The sequence below is a fragment of the Schistocerca piceifrons genome, chromosome X (assembly GCF_021461385.2).
Source record: "Schistocerca piceifrons isolate TAMUIC-IGC-003096 chromosome X, iqSchPice1.1, whole genome shotgun sequence".
NCBI lineage: Eukaryota > Metazoa > Arthropoda > Insecta > Orthoptera > Acrididae > Schistocerca > Schistocerca piceifrons.
The window spans coordinates 164,522,805-164,541,157 of record NC_060149.1 but is presented as its reverse complement, the minus strand read 5'-3'; the positions used below and the strand labels follow the sequence as shown (position 1 = coordinate 164,541,157).

The 18,353-nt window shown below is 38.5% G+C and overlaps 1 protein-coding gene across 2 annotated transcripts in view; it reads right to left on the bottom strand.

Annotated features, from left to right (window-relative positions):
* LOC124721651 (cysteine--tRNA ligase, mitochondrial) overlaps positions 1-13,477 on the bottom strand; it is a 99,312-nt gene extending 85,835 nt beyond the window's left edge. Inside the window, exon 1 of one of the 2 annotated variants that reach the window (XM_047246717.1) lies at positions 12,997-13,477. In XM_047246717.1, the coding sequence (XP_047102673.1) occupies positions 12,997-13,229 (233 nt within the window). In that variant the 5' untranslated portion in view covers positions 13,230-13,477. The remainder of the gene's footprint in view (positions 1-12,996) is intronic. The other variant, XM_047246718.1, reaches the window with a different exon arrangement.
* Positions 13,478-18,353: the final 4,876 nt, after the last annotated feature.

Genomic DNA, 18,353 nt, shown 5'->3' with positions numbered 1-18,353 from the left:
TGAAGCAGACAGTAAACACTGTAGCTTCTGAAAGTAATTCTACTTATCCAACACTATTGTAGCACTGCCCTTGTCTGCACGTAAAATAGGAATATCCAGATCTACTCTGAGAGGACATAAAGCAGCCCTCTTAGCTGCCATTGCATTACTCTCAGGTGGACGTGCCCCAGTCAACACATAGCTTGCTTCCCTCCTAACCTCTTTTGCAGCATCAGGAGGTAGTTTCAAAACAGCCTGTTCAACAGAACTTATAAAACCAACAACTGGTAAATGTTTGGTCACTGGTGCAAAATTTAAACCTTTCCCTAGCACGCTGAGCAGTTAAAGAAGGAAATTTCCATATGGACATGCAATCATGAAGTACTGATCAACCACTTAAAAGAAAATTCAAAAATTTTTGAAGCAATCATTAAATGAATCCAAAATAATTCCTTGGGAACAAAATCTAACTGCGTTGAGTGTACTGGAGCCTTTTAAGAACATGTGTGACAAAAATGACAATGGACACTGAAACCTTATTCTACTAACTTCTTACATTGGTCATCTTTGGTTGGGTAGTGAGGCATCTTTTCGTATATGATCTGCGAACTGAAGTTTTAAATTCCCTTGCACAGTACTTCCTTGCTGCATTTGTGCTTTGAAAATGACAAGGTGTGCACCTGTCAGAATACCAACAGTTGTTGAAGATGTCACCCAGATACATTCCTATAAATTATTTGAACAACATGCCATCAACCTGCATAACACTATCAAAGAATTCCGAGTCTTGTGCAACAAGAGGGTATGGGCTTCACAAATTCAGAGCTTCATGAATTTATAATGATTCTTCCTGAAAAGTATTTCAGTTTCAGAAAACATTATCATACGGGAATACAGAGCATGATCCATAATTATACAACAAATTAACATAAGTGGTATAAATCTGTAATTCCATGAATCTGTCATTTGTCAGTTCTTAATAACTTGAAACATCTGCACCTTTTCCAGTCACAATGGACACTCCATTGCTTTGGAAATGAACAACAAATTACTGTGCTAAGGGGGTCCAGTTGCTTTATACAACTGATATAGAATGTAACAGGTACTCTATCCTGTCCACTCAATTAAGAGACTAATTGCTTTTTGAATTCACAGTTACTAATGTCTATAAGGCTCACTACATAAATAATAATAATAATAATAATAATAATGAGGAGGAGGGCAAAAAACATGAGCATACTGCATGTCACGTAGTTCCAGTAAGTACTGTTGTCCTCTCAGACAAACAATCCACTTTGTCGACTATAATGTATTACACATCTATTGCAACTGAATAAATCCCTTGGCTCACGATTTCAACTTTATTATTCATACTGCTGCACTGCTGGTCATTAAAACTGCTACACCAAGAAGAAATGCAGATGATAAACAGGTATTCATTGGACAAATATATTATACTAGAACTGACATGTGATTACATTTTCATGCAATTTGGGTGCATAAATCCTGAGAAATCAGTACCCAGAACAACCACCTCTGACCATAATAACGGCCTTGACACGCCTGGGCATTGGGTCAAACAGAGCTTGGATGGCGTGTACAGGTACAGCTGCCCATGCAGCTTCAACATGATAGCACAGTTCATCAAGAGTAGTGACTGGCGTATTGTGACGAGCCAGTTGCTCGCCCACAATTGACCAGATGTTTTCAATTGGTTAGAGATCTGGAGAATGTGCTGGCCAGGGCAGCAGTCGAACATTTTCTGTGTCCAGAAAGGCCTGTACAGGACCTGCAACATCCGGCTGTGCATTATCCTGCTGAAATGTAGGATTTCGCAGGGATCGAATGAAGGGTAGAGTCATGGGTCGTAACACATCTGAAATGTAATGTCCACTGTTCAAAGTGCCATCTATGCGAACAAGAGGTGACCGAGACGTGTAACCAATGGCACCTCATACCAAATCACACCGGATGATATGCCAGTATGGCGATGACGAATACACACTTCCAATTTGCATTCACCGCGATGTCGCCAAACACGGGTGCGACCATCATGATGCTGTAAACAGAACCCGGATTCATCCGAAAAAATGACATTTTGCCATTCGTGCACCCAGGTTCGTCACTGAGTACACCATCGAAGGTGCTCCTGTCTGTGATGCAGCGTCAAGGGTAACCCCAACCATGGTCTCCGGGCTGATAGTCCATGCTGCTACAAACATCGTCAAACTGTTCGTGCAGATGGTTGTTGTCTTGCAAACATCCCCATCTGCTGACTCAGGGATCGAGACATGGCTGCACGATTCATTACAGCCATGTGGATAAGATACCTGTCATCTTGACTGCTAGTGATACGAGGCCGTTGGAATCCAGCACGGCATTCTGTATTAACTTCTTGAACCCAACGATTCCATATTCTGCTAACACTCATTGGATCTAGACCAACCCCAGCAGCAATTTCGTGATACGATAAACCGCAATAGCGATAGGCTAAAATCTGACCTTTATCAAAGTCAGAAATGTGATGGTACGCATTTCTCCTCCTTACACGAGACATCACAACAACGTTTCACCAGGCAACGCCAGTCAACTGCTGTTTGTGTATGAGAAATTGGTTGGAAACTTTCTTCATGTCAGCACGTTGTAGGTGTCGCCATCGGCGCTAACCTAGTGTGAGTGCTCTGAAAAGCTAATCATTTGCATATCACAGCATCTTCTGCCTGTCGGTTAAATTTCGCGTCTGTAGCACGTCATCTTTGTGGTGTAGCAATTTTAATGGCCAGTCGTGTAAATATCCAGTTTCAGTATTCTAAAACTATGGAAGAATGGTTATCATTTTCTGATATGAAAGAGCCTCTGGCAGCAGTAATGTAAAGTAAGGGGTGGAACATACATGACAGTTATGTGGACAGCCTGTAACTAACCTGGAAGATGAAGAGCTTAGTGAAATGTGGTCTTAAGGAAAGAGGGATGGGGAGTGTGTCAGAGAGACTATTCAGGGGAGATTATCAGCAATGTGAAGCAAGAGCTAGTCCACCTATTGGGAGGGGACTGTAGGACAAGCAAATACCAATAAACAATTACAGAAATGGAAAGAAGACACAAAATTAGAGCATTTAGTATGAATTGCACCTTCACCTGGGATTCGTAAATTTTGAGAAAACTCTTGACTCAATTTCAGTTAAGTTAATAGTGCTTGCCCTGGTTGAGTGTGAAGCAAACATATATTAACGCAACAGCTTCTATTAAATTAAATCAGAATAATGACAAATTGAAAAAGGAGATTCCATGTCAGACATAGTCTTAGCAGTGCCAAAGGAAATCTTCAGAACCCTAAAAGGTGAAAAAGAAAAAGGAATATTTATTAATGGCACATATTTGGTTCACTTTCATTTTCTGATACTGTTGGAGTGTTTACCTATAGTGCAGATTACCTTAAATGACTAATGAAATAACTTAATTGAATGAGTTTGAAAGCTGACCTTAAAACAATTTTAATAAGATTAAAACAACATATAGTCAAAACATCAAAAATAAATCTCTGTAAATTAACAGTGAGGTGACAGACATAAATGATGAGTATTAATATGGTCCTTGAGGCAGCTGAAGACAACTGGATGAACAGTACAAGGAATAAAGAGAAGAGTTAAAAATGGAATGGTGTACCCTCAGTAAATCAAACAACATTTTCAAAACTAGGACTCCAATAAGTGTCAAATGTAAGTTTACAATCACTGTTTATTACAACTTTTGACTTATGACACTGAGACAGTTAGTTTCATGTTCCATGGATCATTTTGCACAGCAGATCTTAATGATGCGGAATGAGTCATTTTACATTCATGTGTTTTCTTTTATTTTTCAAAAAGAAAAAAAAAGATATATAGATATTGTGAGTTAGTAAGTCCTAGCCATGAAGTTTTACACAGTACAGTAATAGACTTTCTTCGACAGAATAGAAGGAATCATCAAGGAGAAACTTTCTCAGTTTGTGTTCGAATTTTACTTTGCTGCCTGCCATTCATATAGTTTTTTAATGAAAAAAACATCCAAAAATTAAGGGTAGCTCCACAAACAATAAAGAAACACATATTTGGAGTTAGTGTGTGAAACAGGAAAAGCAAATAGATCAGGAAATTGACTGGGTTGGAAGACATAGTTATGACTGTAATGTTTGCCAGGCATGTAACTAGGTGAGTGGGTAGTAAAAGGACCAGGAAGCTTTCTACTGGATTCCAAGTGATGAGAAGTGACCAAAGAAATGGCCTAATCGAACATGGATGGAGAAGTCTATAGGAGGTCTTTATCCAGCAGTGGATATTACTGTAATTATGATAATGAATGAATGAGAAAGGAACACAATGAAAAGTCTTTAGTAATAGGCGTGTCTGAAGAGCCTTAAGGTAACAATAGAAATCCTAAATCAGAATGGCCACATAACAATTTGTACCCTGCTCCTCGTGAATATGAGCCCATTTACTAACCACTGTGGTACCTTGCTTGGTGGTTTCTTTATGGCTTGTACTGCATAATCTGGATCTCTCTTATCTCTCACATGCCACCATTTCTTGACTGCGTAACTATGGAACAGTCCTGTAACAAAACCTACTGTCCTTCAGCTGTCAGCAAACTGGTACTCCACCAGTCCTTTTTTGTTGGTATTTGCTGCATTCTTTCTTCTGTCCTTTTCTTCTTCTACTATTGAATTATGAGGCACAGTTGGCATAATAATGGACTCGTGTTTGGGAAGAACAAGATTTAAATGCACAACCAGCAAATTTGAAACAGATTTTCCATGGCTATCTTAAAAACGTTCACACAATTGCCTGAGTGGTTTTTTCAGTAATGTTACAACCAATTTCTTCACCCTCTGCCATTCACTTCAAGAGGGTGCTCTTTTTATAATGATCAGAATGCCAATGGAATGATAAATTTTAATCCTTTCTGCTCTAATTCTGTTCCACAATAAAGTTACTTTCATTGCACAATCTCAGTCTCCATTTATTTATTTTATTATTAATTTTTATATAACACCTAATCTCTAGGCTCCTTTCTGGTTGGCTTGTGGTCTTCATCTTACATCCACCTTAATGTGGACAATACCAAAGAGTAAAAATTGTCATAAAGCACTGATTAACAAATGATACAGGTATCATTTATGTCCAGTGGCACAAAATGAAGTTCACGACCTGGGAATGGAAGTAGTTTTAAACGACGGACTGATAGCAGTAAAAAATACACGAGTCTTGGAACTTCTACCAAATTATACCTTCAGTAAATAAATAAATAAATAAAACAACAAAGAAAAATAACCATGCTGACTATGGAACAGAACAGCACTACTTTAAAGGTAAATGATGTGGGTGAACATCTAATAAGATGATGATGATAGAATTCTTTAGATGCACAACATCAAGATCTTTAGCATCCTACTAAAGTTGAGGGAGACAAATGTTGTTAAAATGAGTAACAGTGTTATAATTGTTGAATAACATATTTCCTAAACTGCCTGTCTCTTGTGTGGGGAGGGGAAAACCACACACACACACACACACACACACACACACACACACACTAGAATCTCCAACCTAACCTAACAGTTTAGACAACTCACAAAATTTCAAAATTCATACCACATTTGTCTCATTGTCAGCTGGAATAGAGGGTAGATTCCCACTTCAATTTACTGCTACCCTCTTGTTCAAGTACAAGAAAAATACTGTTAAAATACTGTTAAAATTTAATTTTTTGATATACATACTCCACAACTGCCACAACCTGACAGGTCTTCTCACAAGAGCAAGAAGCCTTAGGTCAGAAGATTGCAACCTACAAAGCGATGGGTCAATGTAACTTCATTCGTTCTTCGTGACTGAAAGGAGGATTGTCATGACTGGACAGTTAGTTTCAAAGAACACAGCTAATTTTCTGACACACTGTCTCACAATGGTTTATAACTTCCTGGCTCAGTAACGAGGAAATGGCTCATAAGTGGGCAACACATATTTCTGCAGTGTGTCCCTGACATACTTTCTTGGTTGCAATGTCAGTTTCCTCATATCCCTGGATTCTGACATGTCCTGTTACCCAGCAGAATACCACTTCCTTTCTGTGGTCACAGGAGGCACCGTAGACTCCCGAATCATCTGAAGCACTTTATCTGCTTGGTACATCTGTCAAGTTATATGGAGAGTGCTGGGGAAATCTCAGCATGTGAGAAAACAGAAAATCTTTCCAAAAGGACCTCATTATTCTCACATAATTATTAAAAAGCTGCCACATTGGGCTTCTTTGGTGGACCAGAAATGATATGGTGTACAGGTGATTGCAGTAGGAAGGAAGATTAGAGTTTAACATCCCATCGACAGCCCAGTCATTAGAGGTGGAGCACAAGATCACATTACTAAAGGTTAACCTAACTCTGAAAGGCTGGATGGTGATCTGAAGCACTGCCCTCCTGAATGCATGTCCGGTGTGCTAACCATTTCACCTCTTTGCTCAGTAACTGCGGTATGGAATAGATTTTATACACTTGCCACATCATGAGTGGTCCCCCGGCTTCCACACAGATGCTGGAAATAGGGCTGGTCTTAAATGTCCCTGTGGCCACCCTGATTTCCTTGCAGTGACTAAAGCGAGAATCTTCAAGTGCGATGGCAGAGCAGAGCCACAGAGCCATACCCTGTAAAACCATAATCAAGGCAGTATCACACAAAGGCTCTATAAATCTAAAGTAAACGTGTTCTGTGCACTCCCCAAGTATTGAGTGCTCTGCGAGGCCATGCTATCAGATGTCTCAAGTGTTGCAACCAAGCTTGTTTTTGCATAAAATGAAGCCCAAAAAACATAACAAATTAAAATTTAAAAATCATGTCCCTCATTTCAATTTCTGGAAGATTAAAAACACTTCTGGAATGGTTAAAAAAAACACACACAGATTTTTCAGTAGAAAATTTAAAACCAGTATTGCCCACAGACTAAGACAAAAAGAAAACTACTGACATTTGAGGATGCTGTTCTGAGACATATTCTTGGAGTAGTGAAGGGTGGAGTTCACTGGAGAAAAAGGAAAAACTGCGAATTGCAAGAGTTATACAAATTTCTGTGATTAGTGAGAGGAGACTAAAGTTGTATGGGCACATAATGCATTAAGAAGGCCAGATCACCAGGCAGTTGGTGGAAGAAGACATCAGGCTGAGGGAAAGGCTACTGCTGGAGAGGACTGATAGAATCAGAGAAAATATGAGTATGATGGGACAAGCTAGAGAAGAATATATGGACTGAGAATGATGGAGGAGGCTGACTGGTGAGGCTAAAGGCTGACTGTGGTTTACGTGGCCAAACTAGTAAGTTACTATTGCCCGTCTACTTCTGTAACCTCTTAAGAATTAGTTGCAACTACTGTAAGGTCACTGGGAGGCTGGAAAAAGAGCATAAAATTGAAAAACCATCCATGAATACTGTGCACTGCACTGGGTCTTTACTATGGATGCAATACCATTAGTTGCTATTTAAAAAAAAAGTCACATTAAAATGCTGCCATGTGGGACACCATTCTCTTGTATAAAACAATCTGATAGAACATTACCAACTATATATTTAAAATAATGTTGCAAAAGGAAGGACCGCAGCAGGACTGTAATACACCCCTAAAAGACCGATACATAAAGTTGTTCAAGGATATTATGCATTTAAGTAATATTGTAGGCCTTCTCTACGTCAAAAATTAGATGGCACCTGTGCAGCAAAGCTGCCGCTTCCAGCGTAGTCCAGTTATCAAGGTAGAATGATATCTCCCAAACTCATAATGAATGTGACTAAATACACGACAGAGGTTGATCATGTGCTCAGAGTTTTTTGCCGCACAGCTGCTGAGAGAAACACTTTGATACTACTCACACATCTATTTAAAGGTTCGAGGAGGGGGATTATAACAGCATCTTTTCATGAGTTAGCGAATTTTTCTGTTTCAAAAAAGTTTAAAAAATCAAGGAGGATTCCTTTCACATTTCTATTGGGGTGCTGTATCATGCTGTTATTGGGATTCCACAAGGACCTGGTAACTTATTTGTTTTCAGCTCTTTCAGTTGTTGGTCTACATTAAGGATGCTTATTGCTTTTTCATCCACTTGGGACTCTGTGTGATGATCAAAAGACAGCACAATTGTACAATTCTCCTGCGAGAACGATTTCTTAAATGCAAAATTTAAAACTTCAGCTTTACTTCTGCTATCTTCTACTGTCACACCAGATTTGTCAATGAGTGACTGAATAGAAGCCTTAGACCCACTTACTGATTTTATGGACCAATATTTTTAAAATCAGTTTGCTGCAGAATCCTTGAACATATTCTCAGTTTGAATACAATAAATTTCCTTGAGAGTGAATGGCTTCTGTCCTCCACATTCCCTGATTTCTGTAATGCATCTGACACAGTGATACACTGCCAACTGTTAACGAAGGTACAAGCATGCAGAATAGGTTCCCATGTATGTGAGTGGCTTGAAGACTTCTTAAATAACAAAACAGAGTATGTTGTCATCAACAGTGAGTGTTCATCAGAGATAAGGCTAACATTAGTGTTGCCCCAGGGAAGTGTGATAGGACTGTTGTTATTCTTTTTATATGTAAATGATCTGGTGGACTGGGTATGCAACAGTCTGTGGTTGTTGCTCATGATGCTGTAGTGTATGGGAAGGTGTCATCTTTGAGTGACTGTAAGAGGACACAAGGTGACTTAGATAAAATTTATAGTGGGCATGATGAATGGCAGCCAAACCCATAATGTTCAAATACATCATTAATAATGATCTGCTTGACACATCACACTGAATAACTATCTAGGTGTAATGTTTCAAAGGAATATGAAATGGAATGTAAGGATTATAGTAGGGAAGGAAAATGCTCGACTTTAGTTTACTCGGAGAAGTTTAGGAAAGTGTGGTTCATCTGCAAAGGAGACTGCAATAGGACACTTGTGTGACCCAGTGTTGAGTACTGTTCAAGTGTTTTGGATCTGCTCCAGGTAAGATTAAAGGAAGTCATCAAAGCAATTCAGTGGTGGGGTGGTAGATTTGTTACCAGTATGTTTGAACAACATGCAAGTAATAAAGAGACACTTCAGGAACTCAAATGAGAATCCCTCGAGGGAAGCTGAAATTTCTTTCAAGGAGCACTATTGAGAAAATTTAGAGGATCAGCATTTGAGGCTGACTGCAGAACAATTCTACTGTTGCCTACATACATTATGCGTAACGACAATGAAGATAAGATTAGAGAGATAACAGCCCGTAAGGAGCTATACAGACAGGCTTTTTCCATAGTCTATTTGTCAGTGGAACAGGAAAAGAAATGACTAGTAGTGTTACAGGGCACCCTCCATCATGCACCATATGGTGGCTTGCGGACTATGTATGTAGATGTAGAATGAATGCTGTCATGACCTTATGATGTATCATGTGACAGCGACAGAGCCAACTTCTGCTTCCAAACTGAGAAAGTGCACTTGTAACCTTCAACATTGATAGAACTGAAGTCAATGCTTCCCCTCTCAGCAATTACTCAACACTGATGGAAAGCTGGGTCCTGTCTGACAGTGCACTTATGTGAGCAAAATGTTCCACTTTATTCTGGGCAATATCTCCTTTGCTGTTCTGGAAGGTACCAATCTTCATTAAAAGAGTAATTGTGCACACCTTGCATCTCTGTCCAAATTCCTTCTGACAGTTTCCCACACAATCAATCACTTCCTGGAAACATTTAGGGAGCTCAGGCATGTCTGCCATGATCATTTTCTGCTTTCTTTTATAACACAGCAACATTTTGCTCTCGCAACTTGAAAAACTCTGAGGTATACAACAGATGGTCTGCACTTAAACCTAAGCAGGGCCATGATTGCAGAGCAACATACTGCACTCCACCATGGAACAGACTGTCTTCTTAGTTGTCCTGAGGACTTAGGAATTGATGTTCCAGTTGTGAGGTCAATCATGCTGGTGACATGATATACCTCTTTCTGGATGCCATCTCAACGTTCAAATACAGCAAGCAGGCTATACAGTTTTCTGTTTGTTTTGCTGAGGACCAATTATGGCAGCCATCCTTAAAGGACTACTCTTTCTGGCAGCTGTATCCATATCAGGAATTGGTCACTGGAATGTTGATCATGATCTACTTTCCACAGAATAGGGAAGCAGGTGAGCAAAGTGAAAGACCGACGGCAGAAAACAACTCTGTAGCAGTGGTAAAGCACATACGCTCGCTCATATCCAGAAGACACAAATCTCCTGTTAACAAGAGACCCTTGACAACCTTTGCTAAATGGTGAACACCCCCAGGTGCTTAGTCTTTCTTGGCAGGGTCTGAAAAACCTGAGTTGGGATATGCTGAGTACTGCCAGTCTTCTATAATGGTAAGGCTGGAGATTCCTCAGTGACTACCATGCGGAAAGGCAATGGTAGAACATTGTGTGTCACAGGGAATTAGGAGGTCTTGCCTTAAATACCCAGATTGCAAGGATGGTACAAACTTCTACTAAAACTCAAGCAGGCACATTTATATAAAGTGCACCAACCACAAATAATGTTGTCTTGTACTGTACCACTGTTGCTTCACAAGTGCAAGGCCACAGTATGGGTTCCTTCATTATTGCTTCAGCTAACCCAGTGCTAATATGTGCTGTCATTTTTCCAAGTTATCAGCAGTAATATAAAATAAACTACATGCCAGATGAAAAAAAAAATATACGATCCGTGCAAGAAAATGACCGAGACTCTCAGCTACTGCCACCATCACAGAATGAGGCAATTGTATGAGATAATTAGCAACCTATTAAGGGGTTGGCTGTTTTAACACTTCGAGCATGTTGTTACTGTGGGGTAAGACTTGTACACAGCATCAGAGTGACATAATGAAAATGTATTTCATTATTTAGTAATTAAACACTGACTTCAGTCATCTAATGTAACTTTATTTTATTGTTGCTTAATTAAATTGATATTAAAACTGACTTTGCTAATTGATGTTTACCTTGGTAACATGGAGACAACTACTCTTTAAATGTGTACAAAGCCCACAGCATGCCCACTCCTGTGGCCACATTTGTGGGTTATAAAGACCTCAACCTCACAGTGCACTGCATACCAATGGGGTGTATGACTGTTGAGTTTGAACAGCCATTTGCAGGGAACCTCTGGAGAAACGCGACCTGTGCTTTCTCCCAGCCACTGGGCATTGTTTTTTGTTCGAGGAACCTACAGTTTTTTTTGATTAAAATAAGGACTAATTCTGCCACAAATTCTATATAGAAAGTGACACAGAGTCCACCATGCCCTAGCAGTTTGTTTAGTTTAATAATTTCAGCTGTTTCTCAGTGTCCCTGGGACTAATATCTATTTCACTTATCTTTGCAGTGGTGTGAGAATTAAATTGGGACAACACTCCTGGATGTTTATGTTTGCTTCACATTTAATGCACTTTTCGTCATAAAACTAAAACTGCAAAGTAAATTCATAAAACCTATATTAGCTGATGCACAAATCTTCTATGGGTATTTTGATGCATATTATGTAGGTATATTTTACATATACTGTGAAAAATACAAGGTGGGCCCAGAATGTAACTTTCAGCTGTATAAAATGCATGGTTAATTATACTTTTAAACTGGAGCCACAGTTCTTCTCCATGCTACTGTTCAGTGGTAAATGTTTCAAGTTCCTGATTTAGATATGTCACTACTGCCTCTCTATCTAGTTCACTAGACATATAAATCTGGCTACCTGTTTCAGTTTCCCTCTCTAATATTATTTTAATGCTTCACGTTATTTATAAGGCCCACAGGAGGGTGAAGTTACTTGGGTACCACTAAGACCAAATGAAACTGCTTTGTTCAAAATTTGAAACTACACTGGAGAAGAAACAGTATCTAGAGTTGTTAATTATATTTTTTATTATTACGTAATTAATATTTTGTATATCTTTGTACTTGTTTCCTACTATTCATCCCATTTTTGACATGACAATCAGATGAAGCATTAACTCATTTAAATGGTTACACAGAATGGAGTCACTGCAAGTAAAGATTATTATTTTGTTCCACAAGTAGGGCTACATCTACACAATGATTTGTACGGCTTATGCATTGCAGCAAGATCTATGGCAAATAGTACGCTGATGCTAAATGTAGCTATTACATTGTGCATTCAGTTGTTGTCCTATAACTCACGGCACAAGTTGAAACAATCTATACGATTTTGTGTTGATATGTTAACTTCTATTCAGTGATTCATCATTCATAAATCTGCAATTAAATGTAGTCTCAAACCAATAATATAAAGCTTGATGACCCATACTGTCAGCTGAGTGTTGGTGACTGATTAGAATTTATCTACACAGATGGCCAAAACAATTCATGAGTGGTTGTGTGTAGTAACACTGTAGCATATCTACAAACAACAACTGTTTCATGAAGAGAATGACCACGTCTCTCTTGTCTTCATTAGTTCTTTTTTTTAATTTGTCTTCACAATGAAATTATCTCAATGTACATCAAATAATGAACAGAGTATTCATATTGTTTTGTTCACAAGTGGCATCAGCTAGAAAAATTCACTTAGGGTGCAAATTCGACACACTGAATAAATTTCACGTTTTTCTCAAAACCAAATAGTGATTGAAACAAAATCATGTACGACATATGTCTACGACTTGTACGTGGATCGTTCAGCTGCAGAGAGAAAAGCTCTATGAGGCACCAATTTCCAGCCAGTTTGTGGTAGAATAGAGAATGATTCGGTGTGGTAGTCAGGAAAATTGGGGATTTACCACTACTAACAACGCTCAACATACAAAGCAGTGAGAAAAAGATTATGGACCTTGTCACGATACACATAATGCTGAATTGCTACTCAAATACGTCAGGAGATACTCTAAAGCAAAAGAACTAATGTGTTGTACATGAAAAAGGATCAGTGACTACCTCTACTTCTCTGTTACTACTAGCGTAACACGCTTAAATACCTTGCATGTCCAATATGCGCAGAATCGTATACTGTTGGTCCACACGAATACCAGTACACGAAATTCTTGTTTCTAGTTATAAAGGGAACCTTGCTCTTTGTTAAAGAGTTATACACATTGACTGGGGTACGAAATCCAGATGGTTCAATCCATTTCGTAGATGTCGTACTCAGCGAAAAGCTTCGCAACTGTCGAAGCAATCCATAAATTTTAATAAGATTTTTCTTTTTCATGCTGGCTTCACCTCAGTAAATCAACAAAATTAAACTTCCGTCACCACTATGGCTGCTACATTCCACTATATAATGTGTTCATTTGTTGTTCCACTTTTCGTCATCATTACGTTAGTACTGTAAAAGAACATAACAAAGTTTGTCAAACGTTATTGTATTGCTTTCAGAACATGATACAGATACACTGTGTTTAACGCTTCTTTGCAACAACACCTCCCGGCATCGCAAATGTTTGTCAACAACTGTTACCAAAGATTATGGTCACCAAAGCACCTTTCCAAGGTTGTTATTTAAATATTCATTGCTAACAACGGGATGTTTGGTTGGTACAAAACCAAGCACTTTTTGCTGTGTAGCTGTTCACCCAAAATTTTATTGTGAATTGGAGACAGGAATTTTATTATTGCAATAATCGTGACTTTTTAGCTATTTATCATTCAAATGTATATTTTATATATTCAAATCTTCGAAAAGTATTAAACATTTATTTTCTTCTTTTGAAAGTATTCACAAATAATTCTTAGAAAATGCATATAGTTATTTTATTAGTATACAGAATGTTTGTTAACGATTTTTGCGAGATATAAACTTCTCTATTACACATTGCAAAGTATTTATAAGAGATGAACCCTCTGACAAATACTGTCGGATAATTAAGCTAAAGACTTGTTTGGTGAAACCTCTACAATATTTCACTAAGCTGACACCAAATTTCTATTCCCTAGGTCATGTTGTTGTTGTTGTTGTTGTTGTTGTGGTCTTCAGTCCTGAGACTGGTTTGATGCAGCTCTCCATGCTAATCTAACCTGTGCAAGCTTCTTCATCTCCCAGTACCTACTGTAACCTACAGCCTTCTGAATCTGCTTAGTGTATTCATCTCTTAGTCTTCCTCTACGATTTTTACCCTCCACTCTGCCCTCCAATGCTAAATTTGTGATCCCTTGATGCCTCAGAACATGTCCTGCCAACCGGTCCCTTCTTCTTGTCAAGTTGGCCCCACAAACTCCTCTTCTTCCCATTTATATTCAATACCTCCTCATTAGTTATGTGATCTACCCATCTAATCTTCAGCATTCTTCTGTACCACCACATTTCGAAAGCTATTCTCTTCTTGTCCAAACTATTTATCGTCCATGTTTCACTTCCATACAGCTTTCCTTGCCATTGCCAGTCTACATTTTATATCTTCTCTACTTCGAACATCATCAGTTATTTTGCTCCCCAAATAGCAAAACTCCTTTACTGCTTTAAGTGTCTCATTTCCTAATCTAATTCCCTCAGCATCACCCGACTTAATTCGACTACATTCCATTATCCTCGTTTTGATTTTGTTGATGTTCATCTAATATCCTCCTTTCAAGACACTGTCCATTCCGTACAACCGCTCTTCCAAGTCCTTTGGTGTCTCTGACAGAATTACAATGTCATCGGCGAACCTCAAAGTTTTTATTTCTTCTCCATGGATTTTAATACCTACTCCGAATTTTTCTTTTGTTTCCGTTACAGCTTTACTCAATATACAGATTGAATAACATCGGGGAGAGGCTTCAACCCTGTCTCACTTCCTTCCCAACCACTGCTTCCCTTTCATGCCCCTTGACTCTTATAACTGCCATCTGGTTTCTGTACAAATTGTAAATAGCCTTACGCTCCCTGTATTTTACCCCTGCCACCTTTAGAATTTGTAAGAGAGTATTCCAGTCAACACTGTCAAAAGCTTTCTCTAAGTCTACAAATGCTAGAAATGTAGGTTTGCCTTTGCTTATCTTTCTTCTAAGATAAGTCGTAAGGTCAGTATTGCCTCACGTGTTCCAATATTTCTACGGAATCCAAACTGATCTTCCCCGAGGTCGGCTTCTACTAGTTTTTCCATTCGTCTGTAAAGAATCCATGTTAGTATTTTGCAGCCGTGACTTATTAAACTGATAGTTCGGTAATTTTCACATTTGTCAACACCTGCTTTCTTTGGGATTGGAATTATTATATTCTTCTTGAAGTCTGAGGGTATTTTGCCTGTTTCATACATCTTGCTCACCAGATGGTAGAGTTTAGTCAGGACTGGCTCTCCCAAGGCTGTCAGTAGTTCTAATGGAATGTTGTCTACACCCGGGGCCTTGTTTCGACTCAGGTCTTTCAGTGCTCTGTCAAACTCTTCACACAGTATTATATCTACCATTTCATCTTCATCTACATTATCTTCCATTTCCATAATATTGTCCTCAAGTACATCGCCCTTGTATAGACCCTCTATATACTCCTTCTACCTTTCTGCTTTCCCTTCTTTGCTTAGAATTGGGTTTCCATCCGAGCTCTTGATATTCATACAAGTGGCTCTCTTTTCTCTGAAGGTCTCCTTAATTTTGCTGTAGGCTGTATCTATCTTACCCCTAGTGAGATAAGCCTCTACATCCTTACATTTGTCCATCCCTGCTTAGCCATTTTGCACTTCCTGTCGATCTCATTTTTGAGACGTTTGAATTACTTTTTGCCTGCTTTATTTACTGCATTTTTTATTTTCTCCTTTCATCAATTAAATTCAATATTTCTTCTGTTACCCAAGGATTTCTACTAGCTATCGTCTTTTTACCTACTTGATCCTCTGCTGCCTTCACTACTTCATCCCTCAGAGCTACCCATTCTTCTTCTACTGTATTTATTTCCCCCATTCCTGTCAATTGTTCCCTTATGCTCTCCCTGAAACTCTGTACAACCTCTGGCTTAGTCAGTTTATCCAGGTCCCATCTCCTTAAATTCCCACCTTTTTGCAGTTTCTTCAGTTTTAATCTACAGTTCATAACCAAGAGATTGTGGTCAGTGTCCACATCTGCCCCTGGAAATGTCTTACAATTTAAAACCTGGTTCCTAACTCTCTGTCTTACCATCATATAATCTATCTGATACCTTCCAGTATCTCCAGGATTCTTCCATGTATACAACCTTCTTTTATGATTCTTGATCCAAGTTTAGCTATGATTAAGTTATGCTGTGTGCAAAATTCTACCAGACAGCTTCCTCTTTCATTTCTTACCCCCAATCCATATTCAGATACTATGTTTCCTACTCTCCCTTTTCCCACTCTCGAATTCCAGTCACCCATGACTATTAAATTTTCGTCTCCCTTCACTACCTGAATAATTTCGTTTATCTCATCATACATTTCGTCAATTTCTTCATCATCTGCAGAGCTAGTTGGCATATAAACTTGTACTACTGTAGTAGGCATGGGCTTCGTGTCTATCTTGGCTACAATGATGCATTCACTATGCTGTTTGTAGTAGCTTACCCACACTCCTATTTTTTATTCATTATTGAACCTACTCCTGCATTACCCCTATTTGATTTTGTATTTATAACCCTGTATTCACCTGACCAAAAGTCTTGTTCCTCATGCCACCGAACTTCACTAATTCCCACTATATCTAACTTTAACTCCATTTCCCTTTTTAAATTTTCTAACCTACCTGCCCTATTAAGGGATCTGACATTCCACGCTCCGATCCGTAGAACGCCAGTTTTCTTTCTCCTGATAACGATGTTCTCTTGAGTATTCCCCGCCCGGAGATCCGAATGGGGGACTATTTTACCTCCGAAATATTTTACCCAAGAGGACATCATCATCTTTTAACTATACAGTAAAGCTGCATGCCCTCGGGAAAAATTACAGCCGTAGTTTCTCCTTGCTTTAAGCCGTTCGCGGTACCAGCACATTAAGGCCGTTTTGGTTAGTGTTACAAGGCCAGATAAATCATCCAGAATGTTGCCCCTGCAACTATTGAAAAGTTTGCTGCCCCTCTTCAGGAACCACACGTTTGTCTGGCCTCTCAACAGCTATCCCTCCGTTGTGGTTGCACCTATGGTACGTCCATCTGTATCACTGAGGCACGCAAGCCTCCCCATCAACGGCAAGGTCCATGGTTCATGGGGGGGCCTTTGGTCATGTTAGCACTACTAGTGTATTTCTCATATTTTAGCCGTAGGTCATGATAGCACTAAAATATGAGAAATATAATATTTGTATAGTGTCATCTGCTACTATTGAGTTAATATTTTGGAAAACAAATATCACTCAACTTAATTTGCTAGTGATTGTAAAAATGTGATCTTACCAAAGTTCATTATGTACTTACTTGTTCCATTGATCAAGTTCACGATCAACACTATGATGTGGAATTTCTCAACAGAATGAGCACAAATAAGCAGCTACCTGTGGCGAGTCTTAACATTTTTGTGTTCTAGATACACATATATCCTATGCTTGTAATTGGGATGATACCTCTATTCCCCTTCTCTAATTGTTCCTGAAGAGTATTACTTCAGTTTCCTCATTATTTGAAATTAGCCTATTGATCCAAGAAACTGTGTGGTAACGCAAGTATCGTTTTCCTTTTCATTGTGATATCCCGTAAATTATTGTCTATTGTTATGATGCTGCATCATCTGCAAGGAAAATCAAGATTTTTCATGATTAAAAGGCAAATAGTTTATTATATACATCAGGAACAGCAGGGATCTAAATATAATACCCTGTGGTACAATGTGACTTATTTTTGAAAATTCTGAGAGATAGTTCTTTTGTTTGAACTGTATATTTTTGCTTTTATTCTAATTTGTGGGTGTGATTTAATGATACTAAGAGCTGTTCTCCTAATTCCATAATGATCAAGTGTTCTTATTAAAAAAATCACAGTTAACTAGGTCAAAAGTTTTGACAAATCACAAAATATACCAAAAGGATTTCGGCCTTGACCTAATCCCACTGACACGATATTTATACATTCGTATGCAGCTGAAAATATTGATTTTCTTTCCTGTAATCCAAACTCTATACCATTTATCATCAATTTCTTTCAAAATAGGACATGAATCTAATTCATATCATTTTTGCAAGAGATTTTGAGAAAATGGATAAAAGACAAACTGGTCTATAGATGTCAGAGCGCACTGGATCTCATTTTATGTATAGTGCTTATATGGATATTTTCCATCTACCTACAAATTGCTAATCACCAGAAGTGAATCGACTAGGTGGCATAGTGGTTCGGCCATTTAATTTGTCATTAGCTTTAAAATTTAATTTGAACACTATATCAGTGGAGGTTTTATTATCAAATTTTTCTAATACTT